General features: G+C 39.8%; 1 protein-coding gene across 1 annotated transcript in view; it reads left to right on the top strand.

Annotated features, from left to right (window-relative positions):
* The window catches only part of LOC146634656 (protein TANC1-like), a 32,545-nt gene extending 15,458 nt beyond the window's left edge, over positions 1-17,087 (top strand). The window contains exons 5-13 of the mRNA XM_085349929.1: positions 1,178-1,409; positions 1,520-1,577; positions 4,915-4,975; positions 6,172-6,779; positions 8,869-8,977; positions 9,215-9,337; positions 10,543-10,779; positions 15,925-16,110; positions 16,745-17,087. Of these exons, the coding sequence (XP_085206055.1) occupies positions 1,178-1,409; positions 1,520-1,577; positions 4,915-4,975; positions 6,172-6,779; positions 8,869-8,977; positions 9,215-9,337; positions 10,543-10,779; positions 15,925-16,110; positions 16,745-16,912 (1,782 nt within the window). The 3' untranslated portion in view covers positions 16,913-17,087. The remainder of the gene's footprint in view (positions 1-1,177; positions 1,410-1,519; positions 1,578-4,914; positions 4,976-6,171; positions 6,780-8,868; positions 8,978-9,214; positions 9,338-10,542; positions 10,780-15,924; positions 16,111-16,744) is intronic.
* The last annotated feature ends 6,739 nt before the right edge of the window (positions 17,088-23,826 follow it).

Genomic DNA, 23,826 nt, shown 5'->3' with positions numbered 1-23,826 from the left:
TTGTATGCTAAATTAAATCATCACTGCAGTAGGGGGCTTATTAAGAGTTGTGTTCATGCACACAGCAGGTTACTTGACTTTGTACAATAATAGGCATTCAATATATCAGTTTCCCTCTTTGTTATGTCACATTTGTGATGAAGCTCAAAAAACGCGTGACGCAAAAATGACAGAAAGGAGTGTTCGGACTTCTCTCAGACGTTTGCTGCTTTTAGGCTAAAGCATAACATCAGAGAAAAATTCTGGTGGTCGTGATTTTTGACAGTTTCTGGAGAAGATGTGAATCAGTGGTTGTGTTATTGTTTCAGTTGGTCCATCTTCTGACTGGATGTCACATGTTTTCCTTACTAAAGATGGGTTATATACATCCAGGGAGTTCAGCTATAATTTTTAAAATCTTACCTCCCTCTTTTCTAATTTGCGCTAGCTTTAATTGTGCCTTTATTGGCATGTGAGTTATATGTTATTATTTGAAAAAGAAAGAACCATAAATATGCATTTAGATCTGTGCTGTGGGGAGAAGTTTGGGTCCAAAACATTTATTGATGCTAAATGTTAAAAAAAAAAGTCTCATATCTTGAGGCTTTAGTCATTTTTCTAGAAGCTGGTCATCGGTTTTCTGTGGAGAACTAAACAGCAACAGCTGAGGTTGAGCCGTCAGAGGAACCGATCACCTGCTCCTCCTCCTGTGGGCCTGGAAGTGTGTCAGCTCCTCCAGGTTGGACTGTAATTAGTACAGTCATCTTCCTTCTTCTCCACCTCTGTCCCTACATTTTCCTTTTAAATCAGACCTCCTTTGAATGCTGCGGAAACCTGCTCAGGTACAGAAGATTCTACCTTTAGATATCCACCTGGGATCTACTCACTTCTTTTTATAGCTTTTCATCCGTTGCCCAATCTCTTCATCATCCCTTCTGTGTGAAATAATGAAAGGATAAAATCATGTCTTTGACATTGTAGAGATAATATGTAGTTTTATGGAGGCTTGTTGGTATCAAAAGCCTCACTTACTTACTTTGTCATGGTAGTTTTTCAGTCACCAGAGATGTTGGTGTTTGTAAACGCTTTAAAGTTATCAAATGTACCCATCAGTCAGTGAATCATATTTTTAATTCTTCCTGATTCTCAAAAAGCAATGGCTTCACTCGCGTTTGTTCTCGTTCCTTTTGTCTTCCAGGTGGTGGCTTATCATTATTGCCAGGCAGATAACACGTACACTTGCTTGGTCCCAGAATTTGTGCACAGCATCGCAGCCCTTCTGTGCAGAGCTCATCAACTGAGTGCGTACCGGGAGCTGTTGCTGAAAGAGCCCCACCTCCAGAGCATGCTCAGTCTGCGCTCCTGTGTCCAAGACCCCATGGCTGCTTTCCGGAGAGGAGTCCTGGAACCGTTGGCCAACCTTCGGAAAGGTAAAACACTGTAGTTGTATATTGCACTATTTCATTTTCATCGTGTATGAGACCACTAATCTCATTTCATAGTATTTTAATATTTAGTTTATTTGTAAATGTCTTTGCAGAGCGAAGGATTCCAGAGGAAGATTACATAATCTTAATAGACGGGCTGAATGGCTCTGAGTTCACTCAGATGACAAAATATTCACTGTTATAATCACCTCGAGTCAGAATTACAGATGTCACATTATACTGGTGATGAGTTTTAGTTTTAAAAAGTTTATCACTCTTTCTTCCCTCTCGGTAACTACTCTGCTTATCCGCACACTTTACGGCTGATTAAAGTAACTACTGCTAATGGCATTCACTCTTCTGTTGCTGCAGCTGCTTCTCTCACACACTCAGAGACTCGCTTCCCACAATGAACTCACACAGGTGCAGTTTGGCTGTTACACTGTTGAGTGAAGTACTGGATACAGGCAAGCTGTTAAGGGCTTGATTCTTAACTTAATTACCAGTTTCGTGTCTGCTCTTATCCTCTACTATCTGCTTTCCAAGCGCTCTGAGCTGAAGCTTATCAAAAAGTTTGAACACTCAAGACTTCTGTTGTTATATTTTTTTATACAAATTGAATGAAATTTGCACAGGCTGGTTTAACTAAGCATCTTTAACTAAGTGCTTTTACAGTCTTACCTTTTAATATATTTTAATGTTATTAGTGCTAGTTTTCACTTACTTAATATACTGTATTTTTCGGACCATAAGGCGCACCGGATTATAAGGCGCATTAAGCGAAACAAAACAGTCAGATAAGTCAACTCATTTTTCTTGCTTCCTCCAATCCACATTGATTCATAAATGCTGAATTCTCTTGCAGCTGCTCTATTCCCATGTTGTTGCAGCATATTAATGACTAACCTTTGTATTGTGGATGGATTACCTCAGTTGTTCTCCTGATTGAAGTTTGGTCCGTTTACAGCATCCCGCCATGCGATTGCATTTGTCCCTAACCCTCGGGAACCCTCACATTAACTTTTATGAGTGAAAAAAAGTTAGCCTTCATCCTCTAGCTTCACTGTGTTTATGTTATGCTAACATAGCTGTGTCGCTAGCATATCATTTTATACCAGCTAGCCAAGCTTCAGTAACCCTATAAATGTCACTGCTGTTTAGTTTTCTGTCTTCATTTATGTCGAAAGGGACGGCAGAGCTGTACATTTAAATTTTTTCAGAAATCTCTTAGTCATGTATATCATGTTTAGGTGGAACTAGTGAGCTAACTTCTAACTCCGTTAAATTTAATAAATTTTGTTTTCATGGATGCTTGGATGTTGAACTTAATAGTTACACCTGATAAAGCATCAACGCTGTCGATTTTTGAGAAAATTAAAGGATTTTAAGTGTGGCTTATAGTGCAGGAAAAAAAAGTATGCCGGTTGTAGCCAACAGTCCTCCTGCACTTACAGTTCACACTGGCCCTGTTTCCCAATCCATAAAACACTGTAAAACACATTTATTGATTTGTTGACCAGAACATTTCATATCCTAAATCGGAAAATCTAACACTGTGGCAACCCTAGAAAAGAAATGAATCAAAATTCTCTCATTTTAACAAATGTCTAGCTGGACATGCCGTCACCTCTCTAGGCACTCACTCACTGTCACCAGACCCTGCACATTTTTACATTTTGACAAGTGTTTCCTGAGCTGCTCCCGCTTGTTATTCTACTCTTTACAGAGTCAGGCATATCCAGCAACATTCAGGAAAGAATTGAGACACATGACCTGCAGGGCAGGAGAGAGATGAGTCAGTCACTTTGAGCTGACACTAGGTTGACCAGTTCCAGAAATGCTATGGACTTGGATTAAATTCACGCTGCTGACAACTGAGGCTTTGACACTACTGATGAACTACATGAAAACTTATTTTCCTTGCTGGGGGAAAAAAGAAAGCACTGAGCCTTGGATAATAATGTGGTTTTTGATTGACATCTGGAATTTGAGTTATTATTGCTCAGTCAGAAGCCAGGGTCGAGTGTTGTCCATCAGTGTGGGCTGTACTATATAGTGAATTCAGCCTAGCTATTAAGAATTCAGGCAAGGCCCTGTCAGTGTGGTGAATCAATATATTGTAGCGCTGATATTTTGTATTCACCTCTTATGCTCTTCTATTAATGCATTAGAATTGGTTTTTTGACGTGGAAAGATGTTCCAGGTGACTGCACTTAAAGTAATACATTTCGACTACACTGCAACATCCATCCATCCATCCATCCATAAGCAGAACACTGCAACATATGTGTTGTAATGTCTTCTGACAAAGTGAAACAGTGTTTAATGAGAGGGAGTTACTGTTTGTGTGAATTTGCTAGGGTGACGTTTTTAGCCACCTGGAGGCTGGCAAAGCAAGAACAGCAACAACAACAAGGTTGCAGTCGGTTATCGGAGATGTGTTTTTGTTGTCCGTGTGGTAGATTTCATAGTAACAACTGTGCTGGAAAGGAAACGTGTGGTTTAAGGCATATGTAACAGTAGCTGTTTTTTTTACAACCTCTGTTAGTGAATCCTGTGCACATGCTGGTCTGTGGCAAAGGATAGCACATTGTTAACCATGCCATATGTGTCTTTTACTTTCTTGTAATCATATTTTTCTTGTTATATTTCTGTTTTGTTCACATTCCCACTGTAACCACTTAGCAGTTGTCTGCAGTAATGAATCAAATGGCACTGTTGTTTTAATGGGAGCTATATGACGACTTCGCATGTGAAAACCTCGGAGTCGGTTTGACAATGTTTTTGTAAATCAGGCTCCTATGATGTTCAGTAAGTTCCCTTTAAGTGCAATGGAAAGGCTGTTAGTCACTGACTGAAAATGTCTAATTTTCCAAAAATGTAACAGAAGTCAGTTAAATAGTTTTTAAGAGAGTTGGCAGTCTTTTGCAGAAAAACCCTGTATGTCCTCTCTTTTTATTGTTTTTTTTTTGGGGGGGGGGGGCTACGAGTCCACATATTTGGGTAAGATGCAGGAAATGGTTGCAAAATCACAAAGAAATTCCAAAATTGAATTCTCTATGTCCGGTGGGACGTGATGAGAAATATTACAAAAGCAGAATTCAAAATGAAAACAATGAACAAACAGGGCTGCGTACAACCACATGCCATGACACATAACGACAGCACAATGCTTAATAACAGAATTAATGATAAACTGAAGATATTCTACGATAACTGGACCATGCACAGCATTCAAAATAAAATAAATAGAGAAATAAATACAGTAAATAAAGAAAATGTATATAAAATGTTGTTTGGACATGATGGTTGTCAGTCCTGCTCCATGCAATAGACTATAATGACCATACACTTGCATTACTCAAAGGTTCTTGAAACTGAAATATGAGCTAATGATGATGGTTCCTACTTCCTTCAAAAGTTTTTAGAGCAAGTTCCTACAAAAGATCAAAAGCACAAACTGTACGCTCCATGCTGTATTCTCATACCGTTTCCCCTAACATTAAAGCTCTGGACACAGCAGTCAGCAGCATTGCCATTCAGTGCAGACAGTGGTTACATTCGGCTTTGTAAGTTATCTGAACCATTTGGCCATCATTAATATGCAAAAGCCATCGGTAAACCTGCGTCTGTGTGTGTATGGCTTTGCTATCTAAGCTTTCGGCTACAAGTTCAGAAACTCTGCAGCTTAGTGTTTGTATAAGCTGCAATTTAGCTTGAAATTGGAAGCACTAAATGATCGACTTTAAAGCATTATCACTTCATACTTGTAATATTATGCGTGTACATTTGTACTTGTCGCTTGTACTCAGGTGTCTCTTGCAAAAAACCCCTCAGTGAATAAATAAAGCTTATCTGCTTTACTGCCCGACTAACTCGGGGCATAGCAAAAATGAATCATGGAAGAATAATCAAGATAGCATTGTTAAGACAAGAAAATATGAAGGCATGAAATGTTTCTTATTTGCAGACAGAATCAGAGTTGTGCATAGAGATGAAATTGTCACGCTATTGTTTTGTGCTTTGAACAGACAAATAGCATCTCACCTCGGAGGAAGGGTTCGATATATTGGCCCTTGCCTGCTAGACTAATATCTGGACAATCTCTGAGGTGTTGTTTGCACCCCCTCCCCCCAATCTTGTGGATTGTGTTCGGTATGTTTTATTGAGCGTGTGCATACATGTGCTTGTGTGTGTTTGTCTGTTTGCGCTGCCTTCTCATGATGAGGGAGAGGAAAAATGTTATCTTGCGGAGGCAATGTTTCTCTAGCCTCAGACAGGCAGAGGATTGGAGGATTAAGGTGCATTGATTTCTCCAACCCCTGGGACACAGATTGAAATGTGAGCCCTAGTTCAGACCTCTGCTTGCCCGCTAGCTACCATCCCATCCATCCCCTGCCTCTTAATACTCAGTTTCCCCACTCCTGTTTTCCTCACAGCCACATTTTGAACAGTAACAAGTGTCTGCTTTGGCCTGATAGCTCAGCATGCTTGCTTCCCCACTGCTCAAAGAAACTCTTCTGATAATACACGTACACAGGCAGATTTTGTTTTTCTTAATGGCAGCTCAGGATGCAAAGAATATTTTTGCTTTTAATTAATTAAATTATTTATTTATTGGCTGTGGTATTGAGTAATACAGCTGTGTCTGTAATGCAAACACTGCACCAAATTACTTTTTTTCATGCATTGACACTTTAATAGTACATTGAAGCTCAGATGTATGTTTTTATGTCACGCTCTGTCTTTATCTTGTCTTCAATAGGAGATCACCAGCCTCCTGCCCTTCTCCAAAATCTCCCTGGATGACTTTTCTGACAACAAAGAGATCAGCAATGACCTCAACTCATATATCCAGTATCGTATCAACGGCAGCAAGGACATCATGAACAATATTAGCCTGAACGGCAAGGCCGAGCCTATCACAGTCGGCAAGCTAAGTAGCCACCTGATCTCCCGCAGCCAAGGGTCCTACCTGTATCTCAAACTCACCCTGGATCTGTTTGAAAGAGGCCACCTCGTGATCAAAAGTGCCAGTTACAAAGTCGTGCCTGTTTCACTGGCAGAACTGTACCAGTTACAGTGTAACATGAAATTCATGACCAATTCAGCCTTTGAGCGCTCACTGCCGATCCTCAACGTATCGCTCGCCTCGCTGCACCCCCTGACTGACGAGCAGCTGTTCAACGCCATCAACGCGGGGTTCGTCCAGGGGGAGCTACAATGGGAGGACTTTCAGCAACGCATGGAGCTGCTCTCGTGCTTTCTCATCAAACGGAGGGACAAGACGCGCATGTTTTGTCACCCTTCCTTCAGAGAGTGGCTGGTGTGGAGAGCTGATGGAGAGAGTACGGACTTCCTTTGTGACCCCAGGTCAGTTTTCTGCTAATGCAATACCTTCGCAGCTCTCAATTTGGTTTGCAGGCTTCTGTAATGCATTTAGAGTTTGCGTATGTTTCAGTAATGCATTTAGAAAAGGTTCTTGAATTGCACAAATAGGCATGTAGGACAGTAAGAAAAGTACAACTAATGCTGCAGAATAATATGATAAACGTGTCTTCATGTGAATGAAGTTTTGCATCTCAGAGTGCTTCTGAATTAGTTGTTTTAGGTCTCTGACAGCTTTAATCATGCCTAAATTTGGTGTCCATCCTGTCGGTTGTCACAAAGTTCTTACCTAAAATGTTTAAAGCAGTGTCCTGCTTATTTCCGGTCCTCAATTTTAATGCAGGAGAGCAGAATTTAACGTGGGATATGTCTGCAGAAGGGGAGAATAGCTGGCTCTGGATGTATTAGAGGCAGTAATTCAGTGTTTTTCTTCACATATCTGCGCAGAAATCGGTCCATAATAAACACTGCAGACTGCACCAAAGCTTCCATTTGTAAATAAACCCATTTAGTCAGCAGTTTGCATACGCAGCCCTGCAACATCATAGATCAGATTTCAAGCAGGCTGTTTCACTTCTTCGAGTCGTCTTCTCTTGCATAATGACTCCATTGCATAACATTTGTGAGAATGTGAGAATACAGCTGTGGAAGTGAAGCATGTTAGATTAATGCTCGAATCTTGCAACAATGACATTCAGGCTTCACTGAATGTAATTTGAGATTTTGCAGAAACATTAGACTCCCTGAAGTCCTGTTTGTTGGTGTCAGCTTGTTGCATGCCAAAGTCTTTCCTTTGTCTCAGAAAAAATACACACGGCATGCAGAAAAAAAATTGAGTGTGAAGTGATGTGATGATGTGAGCATTTACAGACACATCACAGCACTAAATTCATTAGCACAAGGCCTGTTTGCGACGTACAGCACATTCAAAAGGTCATCTCAGAATGCACCTTTGATACAGTGAAGCTGTTTGTAATAAAGCAGCACCTCTGCAGATAAATCCTGTGCTCTTTTGGAGCTGTCAGGATTCATCCGAGTTCAGATGCCTGACTGCAGACTTCACCCTCATATCAAACACATCGATTCTCCTTCCACTGCCTCTCCCCGGTCTGAATTGTTCACATGTGCTGGTACCGTATTATAATTGTCAAATTTCAAATAACAAGCCGCACCAGCGTTGTTAGTGGATTACTCGCTCCCTCATCTGCTTGTTTGCAACCCACTAATTTGCGCTGCTGTTGGCAGCTTGCATTGGTCATCGGTAAAATGAACTGCTGCGTCTGTGCTCATGAATTTGTGCTTTGTTAGTAGATCACCCGCACAACTTTTGACTCCTGATCAGTGCTTTTTTTTTTTTTGTTGTCTTGCAGCCTCACACTGATTTGCCCTGTTTTAATAAATAGTGCTTTTTGTGAGGGAGGGGGGGTACTGACCTATGCATTTTGCAGATATTGCATGTTGCAATGCGAGGCAGGCTTATCTCTTTTAGCAGTACTTGCAGTGCTTACCTAATTGAAATGCTGGAGCCACACGCAAATGAGAGATTTCAGTCATTCACACTTCATAAATTGAATGATGTCACTTTTTTCCTCCCTGTTGCTCACCTCTGCTCACACGGCGATGCCTCCAAACGGACGAGAGCTGAGCTTCGTATTCTGGTCATTCACAGCCTTCCAGCTCCATCATTAAAAAAACAAAGGCTTGTAGTCTGGCGCAGGAGATGCACAGAGAGACAAAAGCCTCCTGCACTGCCTCTCTGTTTGTGCCTGGGCACAACTAGAGAGGATTTTTATCCAGATCAAAGGGATTCGCAATCATGCATGCCTTTTTAATGAAGTTCTGCATTAATTAGTGCCTCAGTGACACTCTTCCCCCCTGTTGTTCAGAGGGTCATTGCCAAACATTTTTAGCTTATTCACACTAGCTCCAGAATACAATAGTTCTCCATGACAGTGCCAGGCTCCTCGTCATCAGCAGAATGAATCAGTACTTTCATGTCGTTTGAAGCAGAGGAACAATCATTCCTACTGTTGACGACTGAGTATCCTATCTGTTCCCTTGTTTTCTAACCCAGGACCGGTCACGCTCTCATGGCTTTCATGTTATCGCGCCAAGAGGGGAAACTGAATCGGCAGCAGACAATGGAGCTGGGACACCACATACTCAAAGCACACATCTTCAAGGTATAGATGTGGAACCTACGTGGTCTATGCATTCATCTTTATTTGAAATCCATCCCTTGCAGGAATTTCTTGGTGTTCACTTTCTCTTGATTTATGCACTGTGACAATGGTTCACCAGAGGATAAGCCGTGGGATGTGGAAAGCAACATTGACAGCTTATGCCCCTCAGATTTGCTGGTTTTTACATATGTGTGTTTGTGTATTTACTCATGCATTTATGCATCGGCGTGCGTGCAGGGTCTGAGCAAGAAGACAGGCGTGTCATCCAGTGTCCTTCAGGCTCTGTGGATAAACTGCAGCACTGACGGCCTTTCTGCAGCCCTGGCCTCCCTGAGGAACCTCTACACACCTAATGTCAAGGTAAGCCTTTGCTTCAGGTTTGCTCCTGCGCGTCTGTTGAATGCAGAACAATCGGCTTATTAGCTAACGATGAAAAAAACACATTATTGATAACCTGAAATGCCTAAATGCAACAGGTTGCTTTTGTTGAAATGCAAAGTATAAGCTTCTTGAGGGGATATAGGAAACCTTTAAACACTATATATTAAACACACAGTATATGTATCCAATTTTCAGCATTTTCATAACCCTTTTGTTACATTGGAGTAATATAATCATATACACTGGTTAGGTCATTTTAAAGCAAATGCATCTCAGAAATAACTGCAACTTTCTTTAGATTTTAGTTACACTTTTAATCCCCGAATGTTGCTCCACGCAGAGAATGTTTTATTAATAACCGCTGTCCTTTTATATTGTTAATGTGTCCAATTATAATTTGACAGGTAAATGTTAATAAGCTTCGCGCACGAGCCAACTTCCTGTGTACTGCTTTTCAGTCGTGTTTCGAAGGGCGATAATCATTTGGCCTTTCCTGGAAAGGCTGTTCTGCCAGCATGATGCATTCTGGCTCGAAGAAAAATTATCCTCCGTACTTCTTTGCCGTTAGTGTTATTGTTTCAGAGGGCGTTCCATCACCTGGTGTCTGTTTGTGAGTTATTGTATAAATGTGTAGTATTAGTCAAACAGACATTTACAAAATGACCTTATTCTCTCCTCTGGGGGAGGGGTGGGGGGGTTAATTATGCTACAGAGGATCCAGAAAATAACACACACTTTCATCTCCTGTCGTCAAACACTCATTTCACTCTTTGGTTTTGTTTGACTAGGCCTTTATTATTGATTTACTCGTAATGAAAGCGAATACCACACTTGATAATTGCATTCGCTAGAATGTGGCCGTTTCATTTGCCGTCTGAAAAATCTGAAGATGAGAATAAGAAGTTTGATCTCTGTATGAGCCATAAAATGAGTAATGGAAACAATTCTGCTGCTCAAACATGGGTGGTAGTTCACATTTTTAAGTGTATAATTTAGCCAATAAAGAGTAAAATAGTTAAACAGTCATCTCTTCTTAAGAGAATAACATTTATTTTTAATTCAGATTTCTTTCACCTTTAAGTACATGTGATAAAAAATTCACTTCTTTGCAAAGACCTTGAAATAAATATTCAAACGTGAATGCTTTCTGCATTTTTTATTTATTTTTTTGCTTGTATGATCAGGTAAGCCGTCTCCTGATGCTGGGAGGGGCAAACGTGAATTACCGCACAGAAGTCCTGAACAACGCACCAGTGCTTTGCGTCCAGTGTCACCTCGGTCACCAGGAAATTGTCTCACTGCTGCTCGAGTTCGGCGCCAGCGTGGATGTTGTTTCAGAAAACGGCATGAGCCCCCTCTGCTTCTCAGCTGCTGCAGGACACTTGGGACAAGTCATGCTGCTCTGTAAAAAGGAGGCTAAGGTGAGGACTTTTCATATTGTGACTACTTGACAACTCTACTGATGTAGTTTTCTTGTGATCATAGACATTTGGTTTCATTTGGCCATCTTTCTGGATTTCTGGCTTTTTCATATGCAGGGTTTGTATGGGTGCTTGAAATCATTAAAAAAGGCTTGAATTTAAATATTGTCTTTTCAAGGTTTGAATAGTGCTTGAATTTTAGATGTGGTGCTTAAACGTGGTTGAAACCATATTTCATTCACCACAAATAACTGAATGAGTCACAAAGTGTGAAAGCAAAATTTCTCCATCTGGTCTGCCTTGCACCTCTGCGTGCCAGTCTGTTTCAATGTGTGACCCCGCCCTCCCCCTGGGGATGAGTGCACTAACTTGACGTTGCTGTTTTAATGAGTGTTTGATGGAAAACGACACTGGTGGAATTTGCACTCTGAGTCACATGACAGGTGAGTCCTAGTAAATAATTTTCGAGTATGTGTACATAACACATGCTAATTTTAAAACTATTATTATTATTTTGCTAGCTATCAAACGTGCTGGAGAAATGCACTGAGTGTGATAGTACAGTAGTTGGTTATGGCATGGTGATTTATGGTATATGCTGTAAACATAGCTAACATTACTTAGCAGTAGCAGTAATGTGAGTTACTTCACTCAAGTAAAAGCTTTAAACGTTGGTCTGATACTTAACTAGCCAACTTGAGGCTTAAGGGAATAATGGTAATAAGAGGGACTGATCCATATGGGCACAGAGAATAGCCACTTTTTGTGGTACTGAAGTTCCCGGGCTTTCATTCAAAATCTGTTTATCGTGAGCACCCACCCATCAAACATAAAAATTATAAATAGCTTCAAGCTATTTCAAGCTATTGATGCCTGTGGGCACTATCAGCCACTGAGACAACAGACAAATTTTAGTGTTTTAATGAATGAATATTTCATACATTAAGGCTGCCTGTTTATTTAAGAGAGGTGAACAATACATTATAATTATACATAATAATATCACAGATGATAGACTAAATAAATAGATTTTACTTAGATGCTTGTTCATTCTTAAAGTCTTATATGTTGAATTGAACTGAATGTCATCTGTTCAAAGGCTCTCCCAGTCAGTGCTGTTCTCCATGCCTGTCTTACTGTACATGATGTTATTAGCACAAACACTTTAAAAGTTACTGTGACTCAAACATAGAAAAATAGATTTTTTATTTCCCTCACCTAATATTTAAAAGTATTTTATAGCATATAACACCTTTGAAAATATGCTTTGGTTCACATTTAACTCCAGAAAATCATAAATCAAAATAGGGATATTACCTGTCCACAGATTCATGGTGCAGTAACTGCTCTTTTAACTGTTTGGTGTCTTTGCTTTGTTTGGTGTTTGTAGACATGGTTTACATGAGTTTTTAGCTGAGATTCAGAGGTTTCTGTGGACACTACTCATGTCAGCACTTATATTTCTGACCTCGTGTTATAATCGATTAAACGTGGTCTCCTCCCTTTTGCCCCCATTTTTGATGTTGTGGGTGCAAATGATCAGGCGTGACATTCTCATAATAAATCAGATAAAATACTGCAAAGAATTAATCCTGCGTTTGTGTGATTGAAATGTGTGTGCAGTGACACTGTTTTAAAGATTTGGCCTAAATAATTCTGGAGTGAATGAGCCTAAACATGATGACCGGACTAATGACACCATATCACCTGTGACACTCACACACGCACGTATGACTTTGCCAGTTTCAGCTGAAACAATTTCAGTGTTTCAAACCATGTTCCAGAGTTTTTAGTTCACCGTTCATGAGGTTTCAAGAAGAAAATGAAAGACAGATCTGAATGTTTGAAAGTGTTTTGGAAAAACTCTGTAAAGAATAGATGAACAATACTCAAAGGATAAATTCAACTGTTTTATTTTGTTAGATAAGTTGAAAAAAAAGTTAAACAAGCAAGTAAATAACGAAACAAGGTTAAATGAGGTAAGAGCAAAAAGTTAACAAGTAAATAAAGAAACAAGGTTAAATGAGGTAAGAGCAAAAAGTTAACAAGTAAATAAAGAAACAAGGTTAAATGAGGTAAGAGCAAAAAGTTAACAAGTAAATAAAGAAACAAGGTTAAATGAGGTAAGAACAAAAAGTTAACAAGTAAATAACGAAACAAGGTAGAGGAGAGAAAACCCCAACAATCCCCTCTGAGCAAGCACTAGGCGACAGTGGGGAGGAAAAACTGCCTTTAAACGGGCAGAAACCTCCGGCAGAACCAGGCTCAGGAGGGGGCAGTCAACTGCCGGGACTGGTTGGGGGGGTGAACAGAGGTGGAGCAAGACGAGGCTACATCAGTTGAAGAAGCAGTATTGTCCCTCTACCGGAAAAAGCTGAAGAATCTTTTCTTCTTTTTCATGGACTTTTCCACGAGCGCCTTTTTGTCCAGGATGAGGGTTCTCAACTCATCGATGGTTTCTGTGTTTTGCCTCTCTAGTTTCTTGCATGTTTGTTCCACCTGTTCTAATGTTGCTTGTGTTTCTTCAAGCTTTTCTTTGAGGTCTTTGGATGTTGCCTCCTGTGTCAGCTTTGCCTTCTGCAGGTCTGCATTTCTCACTTGATCTTCTTTGTGCAGGCCTTCTAGCTGCTCATTTCTTTTCTGGATATCGCGGAGCGTACACTGCAGGTCCTCATGCGTTTTGTCTTGTTTTTGCTTTTGGGCCTGCATTTCTGTGTTTTCCCGCTTCAAGTTGTTGAATTCCAACAATATCCCCTTAATGAGCTCTGAGTTGTTTTTGGCCATGTGATCAATCTTTTTCTGCATGTGTGAGCATCGTTTTTCTAGTGTTTCCTTTTCTCCCTCCAGCTCACTTGTTTTGACCTTCAGTTCATCACAGAATCCTTGCAACTTTTGATTTTTACTCTCAAAGTCCTTGATAATGCACTTTTCTTCTGGCAGTCTTTCTTTCTGTTGCTCTTTCTCTTGAAGGAGGTCTTTATTTTGGACCAATGTTTGTTCCAACTCTGCCTTCACCATTCTGTACTTTTCCTGCATGCCTTGGAGCTCGCGCTGCAGGCCTTTTTGCTTTGTGTCCTGTTGTTCCTTCTGTTGGAGGACTTCTTTATTTTTTTCTTCAGCTTCATCAAGCTTTCTTTGGAGCAGGTGATTCATTTGGTCCATGTATTGCAGATCCCACTCCATTTTATCAATCGTCGCTTTCCTGCCTTGAAGCTGCTCGGACATTTCTTTAACTTCAGCGCTCTTTTTCTTGTTTTCTTTGATGAGGGATACAATCTGCTCTCTGGCTTGAGCAAACTTGATCCCCCAGCCCTCATTAATAATGTTGATGTCGGGCTGGCGCTGTAGTGTTTCTTCCAGGTGTTTGTTTTGTGCTTCCATCTGTAAGCACTTCTTCTCCAGGTGACGTTTTTCTTCTTCAATTTGTCGAATTTTGTTCTGGAGATGGTTGTTTTCATTCCTACTCTCCTGTAATGCCCTTTGGATGGATAAGAGGCCATTTGGAGAAATTGGCCGGCCACGCGTGGAAGGAGAGGCGGCGAAATCTTTTTGTCTCGGTTGCCGTAATCTTGGATACATGTTGGCGTTTGTATCCGATGACTCTGAGAGGTTTCCAAATTTTTCTGTAGTCAACGTTTGAAGGCTGCAAACACAAAGGCTGCGAAGAAACGAACTGAAAATTGCTGTTTCTCACCCCTATTTATAGAAAAACTTCAAAGGATCCTTGTGACATCCTTGTGACATCCTTGTGACATCCTTGTGACATCATCACTCCTAAGCCAATCAGATTGTCACATGACATTTTGGAACGTGGAATGGGGATATGTTTTTTTTAAACAGTTTTCAAATGTAACTTAATATTTAAGTGTTTCTTACTTGACCCGCTTAGTCGATTAAAAAGTTAATTGCCACGAACACCCCTAATGTTATATAACAGACCACAGAAAAAAGACAGGTTTTTTTCTACGTGACAGAGCTATAATAAATGTTTTGTTTTTTTAATTATCCTACTTTTTCTAAAAGGGAACATTATTTAAAGAATATGTATTTAATTAAAAACTCTGTATTCATCTAAAGGGTATACCAAGAAGGGTGAGCTTCCTGCTTGAAAAGGAAATGACCAAAATAAATGTATTTCTCTGCAATTACAAACTCTGTGTAAACAGTCTTGGTGTCAAAATAAAGCTAACACTGGTGAGATGTCATCAGAGCTGTAAATATTACTGCAGATGTTACTATGTCAAAGTTACTGTGACTCAAACATAGAAAAAATGATTTTTTATTTCCCTCACCTAATTTTTAAAAGTATTTTATAGCATATAACACCTTTGAAAATATGCTTTGGTTCACATTTAACTCCAGAAAATCATAAATCAAAATAGGGATATTACCTGTCCACAGATTCATGGTGCAGTAACTGCTCTTTTAACTGTCTGGTGTCTTTGCTTTGTTTGGTGTTTGTAGACATGGTTTACATGAGCTTTTAGCTGAGATTCAGAGGTTTCTGTGGACACTACTCATGTCAGCACTTATATTTCTGACCTCGTGTTATAATCGATTAAACGTGGTCTCCTCCCTTTTCCCCCCATTTCTCTGGGCATGTGTGCTTAACTAGTTAAAATAACAAACATCTGTCTCCTATTTTTGTGTCACAAAAATTATTAATTATTATTAATGATTAAAGACTTATTAATTTGTGCAGTTTTCTTGTTTTGTGTGGTTGTTGTTTTTTGTCAAGTGGAGATGAATATCTTTAAGTTGATTTGTTCACATTTGCACATCTTTCTGTTTTAAGAGAAATATGTGTTTTGAGTTTGTACACTATATGCATATAAATCAACCATTTCCTTTTTCAGTGTTTTCGTGTGGTGCATTTTTCTCTGTTTTAACAAAAGGAGAACAAAGGACTTTTAAGTCGACCTAAGATGATTTGTTTCAATTTTTACATGGTCTTATTGAGGTAATGCAAATTGAAACATTCATTCTTTTTTTGGTAATGTACTGGAAAAGCTTGATAATGGACTTTGAAAGTGCGTAAAAATTACTTAAATTTGAAAAATGCGTCTGAACCATGCATACGGTACATTTACCTCACAGGTTTTTGCTGTTTCTGTTTATTAAAACCAAGAATCTTCTTTTTGCCAGGTTGATCATGTAGATAAGAGTGGCCAGTGTGCTCTGGTCCATGCTGCCCTACGAGGACACCTTGAGATTATCCAGTACCTGCTGGAGCTAGAATGGAGTGCTGAGGGGCAGCAGCAGGACTGCTCTCTGAAGAGCAAAGCTCTGCAGCAGGCTTTGATTGCAGCCTCGAGCATGGGGCACACACAGGTCTGACTGACACACATGCATGTATTTTACCAGATCCATAGACATAAATGCCCTTTTTTTTGTACTGTTTCTCGCTACAAAAGAGAGAAAACATGGATGTACAAAAAACATACTTTAAGCCACACAGGATCCTGGTTTTTCCAGTTTTAATAGTGAGACAAGACCTTTTCTTTCTTGCATGGTTTCACAACAGCCTTCACAAAGAATTTCTGATTTATTTTTTTTTAAAGATCAGAAGGAACTATAGATATATAAAATAAAAATGAGCACACAGCGTTCTCTGTGAATATGACTCAAAGCCAGAAGTACTGTTCAGAATTGCATGTAGATTCACAATCGATAACAGTGCAGCGCCTTCAGCTGCCCCGGTGAGACGTAGACTCAAGGTTTAGTTTGGCTCCCTCGTTAGCTGGAATTGGCTCCCAAGGCCTGGATTAGAATAACATAACTGGGCCAAGTGAAGTCAACCTGCATGCAGAAAAGACCCTTTTAAAGTTCAACTATTTGAATGCGCGTTTTTGTTAATGTTTTTTAAGATTAGCATTTTGTATACTGTAACCTCTCAAAGGTTTATTTGATTTTTTTTTTTTCTGCTGAAACAGCATGTCATTAATCTAAGTTTCTTTTTTGGCAGGTTGTGAGAGGCTTGCTGGCGTTGAATAATGAGCACGCTGTGCAAATTGATAGTCATGACACACTGTGGGGAGAGACAGGTATGTTCTCATCAATCTTTTTGCATTACACGGCTCTTTTGTACTATCACCAGCTGTTTTTGCATTCTGAACCACACTGCTGTAATTGAATGCTGCAGTGGAAAGTCCTGTATCTGTGCTCTCCACAGTAATGCTCTCTGTTTGATGCAGAGGTCGCTCAACCCAAATGTGGGTGCATTTTAATGGCTGTTGTAAGTCCTCCTGTGCTGTACTTTCTGGTAAAAGCATTACTTACTCTTGTCGTGTAGCTTTCTGCTTGGAATTCAGTCCACACAGTATTTTCCTTTTTTTTTTAGAAAAATTGTCCCACTGAATTTTAGGAACAGTATTGCCTCGGTGCTTTATGTTAAAACAACAGCGTCGACTCCACAGTTGGTTTTATACGCTGCTAGTCCCACTCAGATTTAGAATGAGTAGTAGTTCCTGTTTTGTTTTCCCTGAAAGGATTATTTTGGACTTTTTAAAAGTTTGTCCTTCCCTCTGTGGGACAGTTTGTTTTCATTTGAAAGTGATTGAGGAGTCAAAGCAAAAAGCCATGTGGTGCTGCAGGAAACGGCATGAAGTCGGAAAAGCAGAAGGTGGCTGTCAGATTTAAGACGGGTTACTTGAAGGTTGTCTGACAGAAATGATACAGCAGACTGCAAGGCTGCATTGGCCGGGAAGCGTTCATGCATCATAATTTTTAGCCATTAAAGCATTACTACTTTGTCTTTAATGCAGTATTTTAACGGTAACTCATTACTTTTGCTGAACTCAGTAATCGCATTAGAGTGAGTACTTAATCATGTTATTACTTGTGTTCCACGAGTCTTCAATCTGAATAATGGCAGGGAAAAAAATCATTAAACATACAATTTCATCACGTGCACAGCATGGTAAATGGCCTGTATTTATATAGCGCTTTACTAGTCCTTAAGGACCCCAAAGCGCTTTACATATCCAGTCATCCACACATTCACACACTGGTGATGGCAAGCTACATTGTAGCCACAGCCACCCTGGGGCGCACTGACAGAGGCACTGACAGCAACCACCTGACGCCATTTTTAAAATACGAGACGAAACAGATTGTCTTCAGTTTTTAAGTGTTTGACGTTTTTCGAATGTCTATAATCTGTGATGGAGAAAGGGAAAAATTTTATGTACTACATAAGATTTCTATTTTATGTCACAGTGCAGAGATCCAGATGTTCAATACAGATGGTTAAAAAGCACAGCTATGCTTTATTTTTCATTGATCCTAGTAATACTTGTGATGCATTATGTAAGAATGAGACACATGTGGTGTTAGAGCTTCAATATTCCTCACAATCATTAGTGCAGGTTGTGTTAAAACATTGGCCACATTTTTGTCATCATCATTATGAACATCTGCCCTGAGAGTCAAGTGTCCAGATAGCATTAGACAACAGTATTAGTTGTCGCTGCAGTCATAGTAGAATATGTATAAAGAAGAATTCTCTTTGTGTGTCTCTCAACTCTAACCCAGCAGGATTTAGCATTCAAAGTTGGCTGCTTTAAGAATGTAGGTCAGCTTCTTAGTGGAGAGGTTGTCCAAAGTGTGGCTAACTGCTGCTTGTTCTCTGTTAAATGACTGCTTCAGATGATTTTGCAGTGCTGGCCTGGGACAAAGATCTTTCCCTCTGAAATATAGATTAGATCTGCTTGGAGCAAAGTAAAATCCAATAGTACACGTGGCTTTCCAGTATTTGACTTTCAGCTCTTTTTAACAAAGTGGATGTTTAATCATTGCTATCACCTCACCTCTTCCTTCTAAAGTAATAACATAGTGGGTCACAGGTGGCAGTAGTCAGAGCTGTGGCTCCGCTGACCTGAAACACAGTGAGTCTTAACCCCTTGACATGACCTTGAATTAACATATTTTTGCACCCACCTGGCACTCATTAAAACTGTGATCCTGGCTCATCTGTATTCAAGGGGATTAAATCAGTAAACAACAGTAAACACAGTTATGACCACAATGTAGATTTGTCTGCACTCAGTCATGCTTGGGGGGGAAAAAATGAATAAAAAAAGCTGGAATTTTGCTGCAGACATAAATTGAATATTTAGTGGTGGAGTGGCTGCACTGTCTAGAAATGACTAGATACAAACACCAGAAATTATTAGCGATGAAGCAATATTTGAAATCCCTTTGCTGCTATTCAGCTGCAGGTTTATTAATCCAATTGTTGTGCTGTGATGCAGAGAAGATGGAAAGCGAAAAAGAAAATTCAGAAATATCCCCTTGAAAACCAGCCTTTTGTCGTTGCCTCAGAAACGCTCCTCTCATAACGATGTGTGAAATGTTATAGCGTGTTTAAAATTCATCGGAGTATTACATCTCACTGCAAATAGACCTGCTGTCTCTTGTGTTTAAATAGAAGAAGATTTGATTGTACATCTGTGCAAACTCTATCTTTTAAAGTGTTAGTGACGTCACACCTATGCGCCACTGCCCTCTGTGGAGAATGGGAGAAATGTGCTTGCACCTCAACCTATGGACTCAGACGGACATTCAATCATCATCTTCCTCACTCAAGGTAACCTTATGGCTTGTAGGAACACTGCACATGTATGATAAGACTGTAGCCGTTCAACCGGCCCTCGTAAGGTTGCTGAAGACAGTGAACACCGTGGAATTCTCAGTATCACTGTGGCCCTGGGTTTTTCCACTGTCCTGCTAAGTGCTTATGTAATTGTAACCAACATAGGAGAGAGACGTAACATCGTGGAAGAGACGTAAAGTGAGTAAAAACGATCTAAATGCATTTAGAATATATTTAGAACTACAAATTACACTTTTCTTAGCAATTATTGTTTTTTATGTCAAGCTTCAAGCTAGCTTCTTTATTGGGGCTTGGGACCAGCAAAAGTGACCCGAAATTTGGTCTTTAAGTCTGGTCATTAGCGTGTCTGGACCCAAACTACACTGCAGGTCCCAAAGTCAAATGATCACTGAGAGTTAAAAATCTGTCTGAAGTTAGAAGTTAGCAGAGAGTTAGCTCACTAGTTTCCGTCTAAATATAATATACCAGGTTCTGACTGAGGGATTTCTAAAACAAATTAAAAGGCACAGCTCTGCTATCACTTCTGACATACATGAAGACAGGAAAGTAAGCAGCAGTGATGTTTGTAGGGTTACTGAAGTTTGGCTAGCTGGTATATAGTGATGTGCTATGTGACTAGCGAAACAGCTATGTTAGCATAACATTAACACAGTGATGAAGGGGAACTTTTTTCCACTGGATAAGAGTTAAGGTGAGGGTTCCCGATGGTTAGGGACAAATGCAGTGGCATGGCAGGATGCTGTAAACGGACCAAACTTCAGTCAAGAGAACAACTGAGATAATCCATCCACATACAGGTTAGTCATTAATGTGCTGCTGCATTGCCTGGGCTGTAGTTACATGGTAAGGTTTTAAAAACTGAGCTTTAAAATGAATAGTTGTAATAAAAACTGAGAGAGGCCGACAGTGATCGCTTACTTTTTGTAAGGGGCTTGTTGAGATTAAATAGAACAAGTTACAAAGCATTAAAACATGTTAAAAACACAACAGCCTTATTAAACGCAGAGTAGTTTGGGCCCAGAAGTAGGATTGATCACGTCATCACTTAAAGACCGGATAGACACACGGTGGAGTTACTCATGTTTACTGTTGTTGCCACTTTCTAAATGTAGCAGGATGAATATTATATGTACTGGTTGATCCCACTTTTAGTCAGGCGCATTTTGAGGAGAACTAACTTTTCTTGTTATCAAATTATCAGTATCTTTGGAAACATTTAATACATCATGATGGTTTAAATGCTCAGTCGTTTTCTGTTATAGAATTCATATTCATAATAATATTTAGACAGCGGCACTATAGGTGTCTGCAGTTTTTGCAGTTTTACAAGCCGTCATGGTAAAAATATGGAATTAAATGTCACTAATGGGCTCTTTTCAAAAACATCAGCATCTCTGTCACACTGATTTTGATTAACTGACTTATTTTATTGTAATCAAACCTATTTTGATATTGTTGTCTTTTTTTTCCTTTAGCGAGGTGGTTTCCTTCCAATTGTTGCAGGACCAGTATGTCTGTCAGCTCCAGGTAGAGCTCCAGTGACCAGGAAGACCTCAGCATTCGCCAATTCCTGCTGAATTACCGCAAACAGAAAGAACTGGCAGAGGGCATTGGAATAGAGGATGATTATAACACTGAAGACCAAGGTAATAGGTCTGTCTAAGGGCCAGTGGAATATAAGCTATAGGTTGTAGTGGTGATTATTTTAGATTCAGAGTGTAGAGGAGATGGATCATTGTAATTAAGAGTCATAGAAATCTGAACCTCACTGCTAAACTGGCAGTCTAACTGTACATGTGCTCCATTGCAGAAGTCCCTCCCACTGAGTGTGAGGATGTTGAAGATACTGGTAGTCCTGATGTGAAAGCAGAGCTTCCCTCCCACCTCAGCATCACTAAGGATGTTATGGAGCGCTGCATTCATCTGCTGTCTGATCCCAGCCTCAGGCTCCGACTCAAGGTACTGTATCAGTAGTTTTACGTAGAGTCAACTGTTGGACTAATAACAAAAATAATCATTCTTGTGAAGGTAGGACCGCCAGCGTTGGTACAATTCATCCTGTCAGAACTGTGTGGATGACTGTTCAGTGGTGTAATGCTCATCAAGGAAAAACATTCAGTCTGGTCCAGGAGTGAAACAGAAATAAGTCTGTGCTGAAGTCGTGCCTGCTCAGGAGTTTGGGCTCTCAATGAAGACCTCAGTAATTAGTTTCAGCTCACATATAATCAGGATCAAAACAGAGATAATTGTTAGGTGTGTTGTGCGTCTTTGTCTTTAGGTACTAGACGTGCTGGAGTTGTGCGTTCAGGTGCTGAGTGAGAGGGAAAATGAACTGCTGCCTATGGCTCATCGCTGCTGGCCAGCACTCCTGCAGAGACTCACAACTGATGACCCATTAGCAGTCCTCAGAGCCTTCAGGGTAAGTAAAACAAACCTCTCTTTTCATTATGTGAGTCAAAATTATTCAAGTCGTCTTTAGTTTTAAACTCTTAATAGTGAAAGAATGAAAGATGCTGCCCAACAACAGGCTTATTTCATTCAGAAATAGTTCTATTATTTACTGGACAGGCACAATTAGTGTTGGTAAGCTTTAACGTTCTAACCTGTCAAAACACACGTCTACTTTTTATACTTTTTATACACTGTTTGATCAGCGGACATCAGAGCAACTGGCATGTCACTTTTTAACACTGGTAGATTATTTCAGCAAAAGAAGTTAAAACATTGCTCTGATTCTATATTGACTTGTAACACAACAACATGATCTACAGATATTGTCTCAGAGTGTCTTTAAAATTCCACACGTGAAGCTGTTAAAGCCACAGCACATGATCCTAATTTACGATTAAAAACTGGCCACGTGGAATATTTAAGAAGAACGGGCTCTTTCTCGTCACACAACCTCACAGAGAATTGCAATCAAACTGCGCAGTTCAGCAGCTGAAGCGCTGCACATAGTCAGGCCCATAAATAGTGGAAGAGTGGATGTCTGAAATCCAGGGATGTGCAAACAGCCTGCTGTGAAATCCTCCCTGAACCACCTCAGCAGTTTTACTGAGCTCATTAGGAGTTAGCAGAGGTTAAGTCCAGGCTTGGTCTACTTTTTATACTCTTTCATCTTTTTCCTAGTTCCTCTTCTTTCCCTCCTCCCTTCTTATCTTTACCCCATATTTTTGGAACCAGGATCATATTTTTAAAGGATTTGTTCTTTTGGTGTAGATAGTTCAGGAAGTTAACTCAACCAAGCAGTCTTTGGGTTTCGGCTAAGTAATTCAATTCAATTCAATTTTATTTATATAGCGCCAAATCACAACATAAGTCGCCTCAAGGTAGGGCTGCTCGATTATGGCAAAAATGATAATCACGATTATTTTCACTGAAATTGAGATCACGATTATTTGACGATATTTATTTAACCCTTTAAGACCTACTATGGAACCAAGTCCACCAGAGCTTATATTATTTATTTATTTATTTTACATGCTGTAGTGCCATTTGTGGGAGCATTTCAAGTTGCTATACATCAATACAACTGTTATAGCCCATATTTTAATAATATGTATGCATTAAGTCCATAGTAATTACATAAATTGCAAAAAAGTGCAATAAACTACAAAAAAAATTGAAAATCGCTTTTGTTTTGTTTACATATATTTCTACTTGGAGAAATTTAAGAGGTTTATCCCTCAAAACTTTAAATACAATAAAGTTGCAAAAAATAGTTTACAACAACAGGAAATTTATTTTGAGTGTCTTCATAGTTTTATTTTGGAGATACACCAATTTTTATATACTGCAGGAAAAACAAAAAACAATCCTATGATGCAAATTTGCAAAGAAAACAGCATGTGCATCATTTCACTGTGGGAAGTGTTACGAACAGCTGATAGGATCGGCAAAGCGTGTTTCTGGAATATTATGTTTTTGTTCCTGCAAGCGCTTTTTATGCAATTTTTGCAAAGCTATATGTGGAAGGAAACCGTGACCGAGGACAAGCTGATGGCATCAGATGTAAGTACAACTCCTCCGGTTTCATATGCAAAACAAATTATTGCGCTAGCTTACACGGTTCAGGTTCTACAGGGATTTAAAAATAGTTACGCAAAACGGAGCGTGCTGCTCTGACCGGCTTTAAAGGGTTAACAATGACTTTAAAAAATAATATAAAATAGTGTGCAACACCACTGAAGTTTATTTTATTTTTTTTTAAACTCTCTTTTCAACCAACGGCAGTCACTCTCCAAATAACTTCTGCTTAGCTTTCCGAGCTTCCCTCGGGTCCTCTTAATCAGCGGTCTCCAACCTTTTTTGCGCCACGGACCGGTTTATGCCCGACAATATTTTCACGGACCGGCCTTTAAGGTGTCGCGGATAAATGAGGGAGGGGCTAATAATCGGCTCAGTCATTTTTAATGATCGTTGAAAGCCCAGAT

This window comes from Diplotaxodon limnothrissa, linkage group LG3 (genome assembly GCF_057381915.1).
Source record: "Diplotaxodon limnothrissa isolate DT_005_m linkage group LG3, D_limnothrissa_male_GT1.1, whole genome shotgun sequence".
Classification (NCBI taxonomy): domain Eukaryota; kingdom Metazoa; phylum Chordata; class Actinopteri; order Cichliformes; family Cichlidae; genus Diplotaxodon; species Diplotaxodon limnothrissa.
Note: the sequence above shows the minus strand (reverse complement) of the source record. Positions and strands in the feature narration are given on the sequence as shown.